At 35.2% G+C, this 14,631-nt stretch overlaps 1 protein-coding gene across 5 annotated transcripts in view; it reads right to left on the minus strand.

The window, feature by feature from the left end:
- The window catches only part of NFAT5 (nuclear factor of activated T cells 5), a 123,786-nt gene that overhangs the window by 37,687 nt on the left and 71,468 nt on the right, over window positions 1–14,631 (minus strand). For 3 of the 5 annotated variants that reach the window (XM_003262948.3, XM_012504827.2, XM_003262947.3), the window contains 3 exons: window positions 8,760–9,318; window positions 2,865–3,057; window positions 480–670 (listed from right to left, as the gene is read on the minus strand). In XM_003262948.3, coding sequence (XP_003262996.1) covers window positions 480–670; window positions 2,865–3,057; window positions 8,760–9,318 — 943 coding nt within the window. Of the gene's footprint in view, window positions 1–479; window positions 671–2,864; window positions 3,058–8,759; window positions 9,319–9,767; window positions 9,830–14,631 lie in introns of all 5 variants that reach the window. The other 2 variants (XM_003262949.3, XM_030794651.1) reach the window with 1 other exon arrangement.

The raw sequence follows: 14,631 nt of genomic DNA on the forward strand, positions 1-14,631 counted from the left end.
CGGAGTCTCCCTTTGTTGCCCAGCTTGGAGGGCAGTGGCACAATCTCGGCTCACTGCAAACTCTGCCTCCTGGGTTCAAGTGATTCTCCTGCCTCAGCCTCCCAAGTAGCTGGGATTACAGGCATGTGCCACCACGCCCAGCTAATTTTTGTACTTTCAGTAGAGACAGGGTTTTGCATGTTGGCCAGGCTGGTCTCTAACTCCTGACCTCAGGTGATCCACCAGCCTCAGACTCCAAAAGCGCTGGGATTATAGGCATGAGCCACTGTGCCTGGCCCAACCATGGGAATTCTTTAGCAAATGGTAAAAGAGTTAATTTTAACCCATTACCATTCTGAAGTAATGTCTTTTTTAATTCATAATATTTAAAACATTTTAATACAATACTAAAAAAATCTTCTATACATTAGAAACCGAACAATTCTCCTGCCTAACACAAGAGTGTAATATATAATGAAAAATTCTTACAAAGTACTTACGCCAGTGTCATGTTGTTGCTAGGATCAAGGCCGACTTCTATAACAGTAGTGCCTTCAATGTCCACTTCTTTGCAAGGAGTTGTATTTCGTCCAGTTACCCTGCAGGCCTGATAAAATCCATGTGGTTTCACTCGTCCAGAGTCGTTACCCACAAACACTTGCAACACTACAGGTTCATTATGGCCTTCCAGCTGAAACCAGAAAACATGCAACAGAAACACTAATTAGCATTTCAAATAATCTAATTATAAAATCAAATATTTAAGACCAAATCCTATACTTGTAACTGAATTACATTTAAAAATATTTAAATCTTCAAGAAAAATAGAGATAAAACATTTTCATAAAAGAGTTGGCTAAATTCCTGAAGTAAGTCATAGTTTTAATTCTGTAATAACTATATTTAAATTATAAATTTAGATGTTAGATGATAAATTATCGTTTATAATTTATTTGTACAAGCAGATGAGAATGAATACACAGTACTTCAGGCAGCATTTGGGTTGCTCAGGACCTACCACCATAACTAATGGAAAAACTCACAAAACTATCAGTGGCATCATCATCATCATCAAATGAGAGTACATATACCAAATTTTTATTCTACTAAAGCTACTTGAGTAGAAAAGTATGAGTGCAGCTATATGAATAACAAGGAAATGAAGCTCATTTTCACGGACTAGATATATACATATAACATCATTAAATCCTGGGACAAAACATTATGGTCTGAGAGACTGCTAGTTCAAACGGGGATCTATGGATCATTACAGGTCTCTAGCAAGCCTTCATAAATTAAATTATAATTTGTATGCTGAAAAATAAATAAATATTTAAAACAGCATTTGGGAACAAATGTTTCCAATCCTGATTCTTGATAAGGCTTATTGTTAAACATTGAAGCTCCTAATATAGAATGCAGAAAATCACAAAGTAAATTGTACAATGCATGCCAAACAAAGTGCTTAAAAAATTCACACATCTTTTCTATTCCAGTACAGCTATATCTCTATAAAATGGTATAATAATGAGGAAAATAAGCAAACTAGTCAAATTGCTGGTCAGCAGAATCTAGAACAGTGCCTGGCACATGGAAGAGTGCAGCATTTGTTGAATGAATGACTAAACAAACTTTTAAGGTCAATTCATTCCCTCTCATAGCTAAGCAATTAATCTAACAATACTTCCAACTAGACAAAACATAACTTAAAGTAAAGGCAATTAGGTTAAACGTAATGACCAAACTACCAAAATATCTGGCTAGACAAATATTTACACAAAGCATAACATAAATTTCTCACTTGCCTGTTACCGGTCCTGGGATTGAAGGATTGGGTGTGGGTTAAGATAGTAGGTAGTGAAGAAGGGTAGACTTGATATTGTACACATAACTATTAACCAACCTTATAAATGGTGGCAGACACGTTTCCTGATTGATCCAGAGTTTCAATCATAATTTCATTCAAGTATGAAATGAAAGGCGGTCCACCTCTACTCCTAACTTAAAATACTGTTCAACTAACATATTTATACAAACTGTATTTAATAAGAATCTAATGTGACTAGACAAAATTCCTCCCTGTTTAGTATTTTGCAAGGGGTAGGGACATTTGTTAAGTCCTCTCCCCATTGCCCCATTTTTTTGAGGTTTGTCTTCAAAGACAAATATTCTTTATACCAAGATATCCTAGGTGCTAAAATTTAAGTCCCTTTTAACTTTTAGTCTCAACTTTAAAAAAAATTAAGACTCAATTGATATCTCATTTCTTTTTTTTTCCTCACTTCCTTCTTTCCCCCTGTACTTGAGTGGATGCAAATGATATCCCATTTCTTAAACTGAAGCCTTAAGTATTAATCAAGTCTTTTCTCAGTCCAATAGTCTTGATTACTATAACCATCTCAAAAACCTTATTTTCAAAATTCTTAATAATTTCTACTATATTTCTTTGAATTCACTTTAATATTTCTTCCTCCAAGGCAGGAGGATCACTTGAGATCAGGAGTTCGAGACCAGTCTCGCCAGCATGGTGAAACCGCGACTCTACTAAAATACAAAAATTAGCTGGGCCTGGTGGCACACACCTGTAGTCCCAGCTACTCAGGTGGCTGAGGCATGATTACTTGCACCCCAGAGGCAGAGGCTGCAGTGAGCTGAGATCACACCACGCACTCCAGCCTGGGTGACAGAGTGAGACTCTGTCTCAAAAAAAAAAAAAAAAAAAAAAAAAAAAATTCTTTCTAAATATAAAGTTTGGGATGAATCTAATTCAAATATCAAACATGAGGGAAGAAAATTCATGATTTGAAAATATTTTACTTTTCAGGACATATTCTCATTCCCCTTTACATTTTAACTAAAATTCAAATGATAAATAAAGTAAATACCTTTACTGTAGGAAAGCCTTGCTGTGTTCTATCTTTTACTGAGCCGCGGCTGCCCTCAGTCAGGTACCGAGCTCGGTGCTGTGTCTCAGGTTGTACAACTATCTTCAGCTCCTTTCCCTCACTTTTAACAGGATATTGTCCACACAACATAGGGCTCTTCTTTACTCCAGTGCCTTTTTGGTTTTCCAATGTTCTGAGAAATCAAAGCACAACATGGAGAAAGTATCAAAAAGAGTTTTTTGATAAAAAAATAAAAGCCATTAAGACAAAGGAAGAAACAGAACTGGCAATAATAGTAAAAGCAACTATTTAGCTTGCTGGCAAAATAAAATATTGCCTAAAGGAAGATACATGAGCAAAGTATCTTTAAAAAGGTTTTATAAAAAAGTTTACCATATGATGCAAAAATAAAACAAAGTACGTTTGACAGAAAAGAAAATGAACGTATATGAGTGGTAGGAGGAAGGGAGGAAGATTGAGCGCAATAAACTGAGACTAGCAGGAAAGAATAGTTAATGTCACTAGAACCTTTAACATTGTACTTCAGTCAAAACAAGATTTAAAAATTCCATGTATGCATTCCATATATAAATTCCAAAATTTGTATAAAGCTATAAGATTAACTACTGTTATTTTTTAACTGCAAAGTAAAAGAAAAAAAGTGAGGGTAGCGAAAACAAAAAACAAACCCCCAAAAACCCTACATACCCCCATACAAAATGGCCTACAAACCAAATGAAGGTATATGTAGCTTATTCTTTCGAGTATCCTTCTCAGTAAACCTAACTGAAGAAATTATATAAAAAATTAGTGATTCAATTTTTATTGGGAAATTAGCTTTACTCTAAACAATCTTTTCTAGGAGTGTGATTTTTCAGATTATTTTTATTTGTGATTAGTTAAGTAATTAAAGCCCTCAATAAAAATTTTTACAATCTGGGCTTTACAGCACCAGCATTCTACCTTTTTTTTTTTTTTTTTTTTTTTTGAAATGGAGTTTTACTCTGTCATCCAGGCTGGAGTGCAGTGGCACAGTCTCAGCTCACTGTAACCTCTGTCTCTTGGGTTCAAGTGATTCTCCTGCCTCAGCCTCCCAAGTAGCTGGGATTACAGGCGTGTGCTACCACGCCCAGCTAATTTTTATATTTTTGTTAGAGATGGGGTTTCACCATGTTGTCCAGGCTGGTCTCGAACTCCTGACCTCAGGTGATCCCCCCGCCTCAGTCTCCCAAAGTGCTGGGATTACAAGCGTGAGCCACTGCACCTGGCCCTTATTTTTTTTAGTTATGCTTTTTAACATTTATTTATAATGCATTTGCTATGTGGAATGTATGTTCAAAGAAAAACAGTATCCCAAATGGTGGTTATGACTTCAGGCAAACACATTTATCTGTAAAATAGTTGAAGCACTGCAAATACATAATAAAAATAAGTAAAAACAATATTGTTAGTTATCTTTCCTTCTGAGCAATGGTGTGGTGGCTCACGCCTGTAATTCCAGCACTTTGGGAGGCGAAGAGCCGGGGGGGGTGGATCACCTGAGGTCAGGAGTTCGAGACCACCCTGGCCAACATGGTGAAACCCTGTCTCTGCTAAAACTACAAAAAATTAGCCAGGAGTGGTGGCAGGCACCTGTAATCCCATCTACTCGGGAGGCTGAGGCAGGAGAATCACTTGAACCCAGGAGGTGCAGGTTGCAGTGAGCCCAGATCGTGCCATTGCACTCCAGCCTGGTCAACAAGAGCAAAACTCCGTCTCAAAAAAAAAAAAAAAAAAAATTCACGTATGTTTTAAATAAAGTCAGGGTCATAGCTTTCTCTGTGAGCCTCCTAGTCCTAAGTTTTGACCCACATCGAAGATCCAGGAGCCAGATGACTGTGAAGAAAAATCTCCTCTAAAAGCAACCAGATCCCAGTAGGAATATTATGACTTCAAACACAGAGGAGCTAAGCAGGCTTAAATCTGGCTCTAATGTTTACCCCTCCAGCTGTAACCAAGTTGTTGCCTCAATCATCAAGAACAAAGTGAGGAAAGGCACTATTTTCAATGGAAATGGGGAGTAGGTTGAATCCTTGGCTGGGAAAGAGGCAAAAGAATGGAGCAAAGAAGGAATGAAACCAGCACAGGAATTCAGTAAGACTGACAGATAAGAGGAAAAGTTCTCAAGGCGCAATACTGTGCTTAATCATCTTTATATTCCCTGAACCTTGCACAGTTCCTGAAACATAACAGGTGCTGAAGAAATGTTTGTTGATGAAGGCAAAGAAGAAGAAGAAAGGGACAAAGAAAGGAAAGCAGAGGGATAAAGGAGCTTCTGTAATATTAAGATGAGAAAGACCTAAGATGAGAAAGGTCCTAACTGGACAAGGAATGCCATTCGTGTAAATTTGACTAAGTAAATCAAAGATTACTTGTGCAAGTCATTTAAAAGGCCCTGGAAGAATAAATTCTATGAACATAAGTATCAAGTTGAAGCTGGAACAATGGGCAGTAAACCCTGTTTTTCTTTTCATCATTCTGGGTACAGATTCAAACATCTGGTCTAACTAGTGTGCAGCTCCTCACACATGAAAGTCTATGATACTCTGTTTTATACTAATCTTAGAGTAAAAATATTCATTTATTGAAACTATGTAGAAATATCCCCCAAATATACATACAAAGAGATGAAAGAAAATACTGCAAAATGATAATAGCAGATTTACTGAGTGACTAGATTATGAGGTTTTCTTGTATTTTTCAAATATTTGTAACTCAGATAGTATCAATTTGATAATAGAAAAGGGAAAATTTTAGTTTGAAATACAAGAAAAATTCGTAGAGCATATCGATTAACTTGGCAAGACATGTTTTTATACTCACTTATGCTAGTCAAGCTAATATTTATAAGGGCAAATAAATGAAAATGAGTTTTACTAGTCTAGCAAAACAAATGATCTCACTTGGGATGAAGACTATTGAGTGAGTATACACATTATGGCTTAAAGAAGAATATCATATGTAATTAAACAATTTCTAAAATGGTACTTTAGAAGTCCTTAAAACTATCTTTATTTTCTAAAATGTAAAAATGGAATACATACATATTGAGATGTATGGACATGTAAAACCATGAAAACATCCACTAATGCTTAGAAATGTAGTCAAGTTACTAATTTTTAAGGCATGATGGCTTAAGAAAAAATAAAGTAGCAGTCAGTTACATGGGATTTTACTTCTAAATGACAACCAAAAAGGAAAATCCACCATCATGGCATATTCTATTCAGAAGTCTTAAAATGACATTCTAATTTATTTGTGCCGCATAATCCTTCTGGTGGCCTATGTCAAAAAAATAATTTTCACTACAAAAAGCCTAAAGTAGGTTTCACATCCAGATGACATCTTATCTTAACTTACAGAAATATCTAGAAGAGACACGGGGCAACTGATTCTCAGGACATTTAGCTGAGAAATTTAAGAATGATATGGCTAGGAATATTCAAATACTAAGCTTTTTTTTTCTTTAATGGTTTTATTCTCTTATTAGACTCTGACATTTTAGTCATATAAAAGTGCCATTTTCATTTACAAGCTATCAGATTTCTATGTGGTATCTTGAAAATCAATAAACTGCTGTATACATTTTAAAGTACATTTTCTAAATACTTAGTATGATATAAATTGTAATTTTATGGCACATTAGATCTAAGGCTATATCCTTATCTCTCAAAACATTTTAAGATTTTTTTCACTGTTGAAGAATACAGGCTTTTAGCTTGACATGCTCTGAAAAATTATTTTTAAGGCCTATTTTTTCTATATATTTAGGTATGGTTTCATCCTTTCCTCAATATAGTTGTTATAAATTCCAATTTTAAACTTCTTCCATCATTTCCATATACTAGTTTCAAATATTTTTTTCATTACCTAAGAAGCTGGACATTTCTTCTGCTTGATGGAATTTCTGCTCCATGAATTATTTCATGAAAGAGTCTGTCTTGACCTATGTCATTATACTTTCCCTGGGTAACCTCAAATCATTTCTAAGATATAGCTATCATACAACAGTAGAAGCAGAAAAGATAAAGGTCAAGATATTTAATTAGCAACTGCAAATCACTGTGTTTACTAGCCATAAGTAAAAATTCTATTTGCCCTAAATTTGAACCTTCAACATTCATTTTGATATAAAAATGAAAATTTGTCTTCTGGAACTTTATATTAAAGACCTTCTCCACTAAAGTGCAAATAAACACACATATGTAATTAAATGATATTCATGAGACTTTTAGATCTGTGTTACTATCACAGTTACTTAAGTATTTACCTGCTGCATTCATTACATTTCAGAGCCTTATTTTATTAGTAATAGTTCTACAAATATTATGTTCTGAAATTCTTGACTTTATTAAATGGCAACATTTTAGGAAAGAGTATATCTTATTTTCTTTTAGGTAATTTACCAATCTGGACTTTCTAAAACTGAAAAGCATTTAAATATTCATTTTCATTTAACTACATTACCCCAAAGGAGGTAAAGAAGCAGTGTAGAGTAATTATTGCTTAAAGGGTAAATATTACTTTTTAAAATGTACTGAGGGAGTGCTTAAGGGCAAGTTTAATATATATTAAGAATATTCTCTATAATATTCAACTGAATTTTTAACGAAAAAAAGATCAGTGATGTCATCAAGTAGTAAACCAATCTAAAGCTTCTTGACCACTTTTTGTGTAAAACTGAAATTGTAGGAGATCCCGGGTCCTAGAGAGTTAAATTTTAACAAATTATTTTGAATGTACTATATAAAAATCTAATTTAAAAGTCTAGCAATTAAATATTACAATAAAATTACTAAAGGAATTAAAAGTCATACTAGTCTGCATTATAGCAGTGAATATTCTGTAACATAGCTATTGAACTATATTAGTGAGTAGTGTGACTGGCAGAGATGAAAGAAAACTCAAACATGTACCATGATCCTGTTTCATCACCCTCTAAATAAGTAACCCAGAATCACAGAAAAAAAATGAGTGATTTAAAAAAATATTGACTCTGTACAATCAATGTATTAGTATCAAAGGAAAAAAGCTTATGATATATGAATCTAAATGATGAGAATCAAACTCTCAATTTAGTTTTTTCTTGTTTTCATCAACTAAAGAGAAAAAAATTAAGTCTAAAATCCTCTAAAAAATGTAAACTGTTTGAGGACACAATGTGAAAGAGAACACGGCTCTTAGTGACTGTTTGAGTTGTTTTGGATGGAGTCATTACATTGTTAGTTCTTTTTTTTTTTTTTTTTTTTTTGAGATGGAGTTTTGCTCTTGTCGCCCAGGCTGGAGTACAGTGGCGTGATCTCAGCTCACTGCAACCTCTGACTCCTGAGTTCAAGTGATTCTCCTGCCTCAGTTCTCCCGAGTAGCTGGGATTACAGGCATGCGCCACAATGCCCGGCTAATTTTTTTTGTATTTTTAGTACAGATGGGGTTTCACCATGTTGGTCAGGCTGGTCTCGAACTCCTGACCTCAGGTGATCCGCCCGCCTCAGCCTCCCAAAGTGCTGGGATTACAGGCGTGAGCCACCGCACCTGGCTGAGTAAAAATATTTTTAAGTCCTTTTAAAATATAAATTCATTTGAAATTTAAGTTATTTCAAAACAGATTATTTTCATTTTCTGCTACCTAACTATACTGATAATAAGATATCTATTGCGAGAATCTATGATTATTTTATTTTCTATCTAGTAAAAGTTGGTAATTTTAAGTTAAAATTTTCATGTATTTCAATGATAAAATTAGCACTGTTGCTTTATATGCAAACTTGAGCTGAGCAATTAGGAAAAATTGGGAATGTTTTTTGTTTGTTTGTTTTGCATAATGATGATAGAATTTTAAAAAATGTGAATACCAACCCATTTCCCGCTTTTGAGTTGCCTTTGTTGTCCGTGGTAAGCTGAGAAAGCACATAGTGAGGTGCTTTGGCACTGTCGGCATCAAATATATCCATATTAGATTCTTCACAATCTCGTCGTTTGACCCCCGGCCTCTGCTTTGGATTTCGTTTTCGTGATTTACGAGGTACCTCAGTGTTATCATTGTAGGAACTGGTGCTCATGTTACTGAAGTTGGAGGGGGAATCCTCCATCCACATACTGCAGCTCTGCTCAGATTCCAATCCACACCCCTCATCCTGGCAGGACATCCGACTGTTATCCAGCAAGTCCTCAGGTGGTGGTGAGATGTACAAGACTGTGTGCCTCTTCGGTGTTGATGGATGCTGCTGAACTGTGTTACTGGTTAACTGCTTTTCACTTACCCCTCTGTTACTTACCCCCACGGCTGAGGAGCAGCTCTCCACTTGCATAGCCTTGCTGTCGGTGACTGAGGTAGAATAAATGGTAGGGCTGGAAGAGGTGGTAAAGGAGCTGCAAGCACCGCCCATGGAGGAAGAGGAGGGAGCTGAAGAAGCATCTGCAGTGTACAATTCAAGAGTAAATACACTATACATGTTTTCACCTATGCTGGCTAGCAGTCCCATTGAAAATGTGATTTGTGAACTGATTGTTTTTCCCCAAAATGAATAGTCAGAATTTGGTTATGTTTTAGAATATAAATGCTTCAAGCAATATAAGGCCTAAGAAATGCAATTTTTAAAAATGCCCAAATAGCATTATTTTACTTGTGTTACAATCAATAGATTTTTAAAATCTCATTTAATGTTTTAAGCTGTAAAGCAAAAATAAAGCTTTTATTGCCTCAGCTGGACATTCTATTGAATTTTAATCATTTAAAGTAATAAAGAAAACCCCAATATGAAATATATGCTTGTGGTCCACATTCAAGGCCAATTAAATAATTCATTACAGAATTTGAAAAGTGGGACTGTGCTTAGCCACAAAATATTAAAATAAGTTTCTAACCTATGAAGCAGAGAACTACAGGTCATTTTTAATGCAGACACTCCCTGCTTCAGAGGCAAATCCTGGAATAAAAATATGAGAAAATAAATGAGAAAAGAGCTGCTGATTATTCCAGATATCAATTATAAAATGAGAAATAAATAGAAAAAATATATAATCAACTGAATTGGAGGCAAAATGGAACTGGTATTGTCACTATGATTTGTTGTAAAATCTAGGAGAATCAAGATGAAAAAGGTTTGATTTGGAACATTCTGGGTTGTAGAAGATAAGCAAGTTAATCATTGGGTCTCCAGAAGCTGGAAGTGGTAGTTCAAAACCATAAGCTCTAAAATAAATCCATCCTTTATGACATAATGAAATGCAAAGGAAGAACTGATTAATGGATGGATTTCTCTTAATAAAGTACTTGATTACATGCTTGACAATTGGTTAGAGCTGTCCATTTTCTCTCTTTTTAAAGGGCCTGGTTGATTGTGACTAGTAAGGGAATTTTCCAATATAAGAACAATGGTAAATTTTACTGGCTGAAATCTAACAGAAAATAGTTAAGCATAAAAATCTCTGGAGAGCACCAGAATTAATATTTTTTATAAAACTATTATCTATTATGCCTAGCAAGAAAGATTTAAGTAGATCTTTTCAGCATATGTGGCAACTGGCAGAATAGCGCACTGAAAATACTATTACTTTAGCCCTTAACAGCATAACCTCAGAGGCGCATTGATTGCTAAGGCTGGAAGTTGTCATGACTAACATTTTAGATATCATTTTATCTTGTTCACAATATGGAAAGGTTTGTCATCATATACACACACAAAAATAAAAATAGGTAACATGACAGACAAAGATATGTTCCAATCTAAAATTAATTTGTATTTATGACCAAGTATGCCACTGTTTTAAAGTGTATGATAAAACTGTATGTGCAGTTATTGGAAATGCAACATACACATCAATTGTAATATAAAGAACAAAATGTAAGAATGTCAATGTTTACATAATTAAAAGCCAAGTGCCAAAGAGCTGTTTTTTCAATTGAAAATATGTATTTAAAATACACCTAAATTATCTGAATGAACTATATTCACCCAGAATTCTTCATCACTGTCAAGGCTAAAAAGCACAGTAATTAATATTAGTCATCAAGAATATGATCTACATAATGCCACATGGAAAGATTTTTCCCAACTACCGTTAAGTGAAGGAGCCTAAAGAAATTAGATGATACCAGTTCCATTTTCCAGTATGTATCCTTCTCAAATGCAGTAGCTGAAATTGGAAAATTCAGTCACTTTAAACTGCATTCCAATTTAAAGGAAAACTTATCAATTTTGCATCATGCATTAATGCAATGTTTTCTTAGTAAATAAATATTTTTAAAAGTTTGTAAAAACTACAAAATCTATATGCTAATGTCAGTGACAGTTTAGAAGCTGATTTGTAGCCACTTTGAGTTTAAATATAATTTTTTCCTTGTCTTTTGAAAAATACTACAGAATTCATTTTAGAAAAAATAGAAAAGGTATTACATCTAACATTCCTCCATCTGTTCCAACTATTGGCAAAAACGAAACTAAATTTTTGTGTACTTATGAGCCTATGTTCTTCATTTTCAGAGAAATACAAGTATGCAGCATACAAGTATGCAGCATGCAATATTTGCAGTGGAACACACAAAACATGAATGCTGTGAACTTATATTTCTATAAAGCAGCTTTCTCCCACTCACCCTTTTTAAATCTAAGGATCATGCACATGAGAATGCAGAGTATGAACATCTCAGGGATCCCTGTTCATGACAGATGGAAAGTACAGGTGAAAAGCAATCATGAACCCAAAAGCAAGTTATATGGTATTATGAATTTAATATGCACGATATAACCTTGTCTTGTTCTCTGAGGTAAAAAATTTAATCTTGCAAATCTTATCAAATATCAAAACGGTAATGATTATAAAACCCAACTGATTTAACAGTCATACATAAGTGTGTGTTCTAGGATAAGTATGCCAAACTGTGATATCATATCCTACATAAATTTAAATATCTATACATTTTCCATGGACAGCTAACACACGATTGTGTGTGCACAACTGCAGGATTGATCCTGGGCATACTTATTAAAGAAAAAGTTAGCACAAAACTGTGACGCTGAAAATATTAACTCTGTCAGAAGAGAACAGTAAGCATCTTTTAATTGAAAAATATTACTTTGTAAAGTGTACCTCAATTGCAAAGATTCTACTCATTTTAAGACAAATGAAATAATTTTTTTTTAAACTGTAAAATTCTCTTTTTTTTTTTTTTGAGGCAGGGTCTCGCTCTGTTGCCCAGGCTACAGTGCAGTGGCACGATCATGGCTCACTGAAGCCTTGATCTCTTGGGCTCAAGCAGTCCTCCTGCCTCAGCTTCCCGAGTAACTGACACTACAGGCACACAACACCATGCCTGGCTACTTTTTAAATTATTTGTAGAGGCAAAGTTTTGTCATGCTGCCCAGGCTGGTCTCAAATTCTTGGGCTCAAGCAATCCTCCAGCTTTGGCCTCCCAAAGTACTGGGATTATAAGCGTGAGCCACCACACCCAGCCTAAAATTCTTTACCATGGTACTACTGATACTCTGATGATGATAATGGTGTATAAAATCTCAAAACATTACATTCTGGTTAGCAAGAGATCTGAGTGCATTAATTAATAATGTCATGTGAGGTAGCAAAGTGGAGGGTAAGAACTGTGAGCACCTCGAAAGCACTGACAATATCTTTCTCATCTTAGATCCTCCCAACACCTATCACAGTGCCCACATTGTAATAAAATTCAAATTATTAAATTGATTTATGGGAAGCCAAAAATTTGATATGTATTTGGAGTTACATTAAAGTTAAGCTGGCAAATAAATGTAGGTTGAAGAATAAAAGAATTTTTATTCTTTTATATTCAAATATAATTCAAAGTACTTAGAATACATATTACTATGATAGCATTATTTGATACAGGGAAAATACTAAGAGTCTAGATAGAGGTAACTATTTAGTATCACTACCAAGAGTACTCTAGTAATTTTATTTCCTTAAATTATAAATAAGCCAAATTACCTACTTATATATCCATAAATTTACCATGAAAAAAATCCTTAATATCCTATTAAAATATAAATACATAAAATAATGACATCAGAACATTTTAAATTTCTTATGCTAGTCATTTCCAAGCATTCCCAGAAAAGTGCTAACAAATCCTCTGGGGCATATCACTGTATCACTAAATAAAATATCAAAAAACAGCTTGATATTCTATAGAACTAAAGTGTGAATGCAATTCTGACCCGTCTATATTTCTTTTTTTTTTTTTTTTGAGAGGGACTCTCACTCTGTTGCCCAGGCTGGAGTGCAGTGGCACAATCTCGGCTCACTGGAACCTCTGCCTCCCAGGTTTCAAGTGATTCTCCCGCCTTAGCCTCCTGAGTAGCTGGGATTACAGGTGCCCACCACCACGCCCAGCTAATTTTTGTATTTTAGTAGAGATGGGATTTCATCATGTTGGCCAGAGTGGTCTCGAACTCCTGACCTCAAGTGATCCGCCCACCTCAGCCTCCTGAAGTGCTGAGATTACAGGCGTGAGCCACGGTGCATGGCCATGTGAATAAATTTTATTGATTTTTTTTTCTTTTATGAAGGAATTATCTTTGAACCTATAGTCTAACTTATACAGAATACTTTTTTCCTTTTTTTTTTTTTTTTCTGAGACACAGTCTTGCTCTGTTGCCGAGGCTGGAGTGCAGTGGCACAATCTTGGCTCACTGCAACCTCCACCTCCCGGGATCAAACAATTCTCCTGCCTCAGCCTCCCGAGTAGCTGGGACTACAGGTGCCCACCACCGCGGCCGGCTAATTTTTGTATTTTTAGTAGAGACGGAGTTTCACCATATTGGCCAGGCTGGTCTTGAACTCCTGACCTTGTGTTCTGCCCGCCTCAGCCTCCCAAAGTGCTGGGATTACAGGTGTGAGCCACTGTGCCTGGGCTAGAATAATTTTATTTTTTCTAAAGCATTTTCTGTGACCACAGAAAGCACAACAAACTAAAGGAAAAATTAATAGACCATTCTATAATTTACTCATAGTAATTTATAATGTCAGATTATTTTAAATAGAATAATTTTAAAATTTAAAAGAGGCAGGTAAGTGTCATATGTAAAGTATCCTGTATTTAAGTCTATATGCCACTATTAGCAGTAGCCAATTATCAGACCAAATGCCAGTAATGATGGTGAACTTGAATTGTACATATGGCTTCTTTTAAGAATTGATGGAAACTATAAATACTCAAAAATAGTTGAGATTCAAAGACTGGCAGATATTAAATAATATCTACGTGGAATATGAATATCCCAGAATCTGTAATAAAAGATGAAACAGGATTTTATTTATTTTCTTTACTTTTTTTTTTTTTCTTTGTTGAGACAGTCTTGCTCTGTTGCCCAGGCTGGAGTGTAGGGGCACAATCACAACCCACTGCAGCCTCGACCTCCTGGGCTCAAACGATCATCCCACCTCAGCCTCCTGAATAGCTAGGACTACAGGTGTGTGCCACCGTACCTGGCTAATTTTTGTATTTTTTGTAGAGATAGGGTTTCACCATGTTGCCCAGGCTGGTTTTGAACTCCTAGGCTCAAGGGATCCTCCCACCTCAGCCTCCCAAAGTGCTAGGATTACAGGCATGAGGCACCGTGCCCAGACTGAAAAAAGATTTTAGACGATACCATTTATAGAAACCCATGTAGATTTTATATACTCCTTGCTTAAACTGCATTTTAAACTTAAGAACTATCAGCTCTAGATTTGTCAACTAGAAATTATTTTAACT

The sequence above is a fragment of the Nomascus leucogenys genome, chromosome 2, assembly GCF_006542625.1.
Source record: "Nomascus leucogenys isolate Asia chromosome 2, Asia_NLE_v1, whole genome shotgun sequence".
Classification (NCBI taxonomy): domain Eukaryota; kingdom Metazoa; phylum Chordata; class Mammalia; order Primates; family Hylobatidae; genus Nomascus; species Nomascus leucogenys.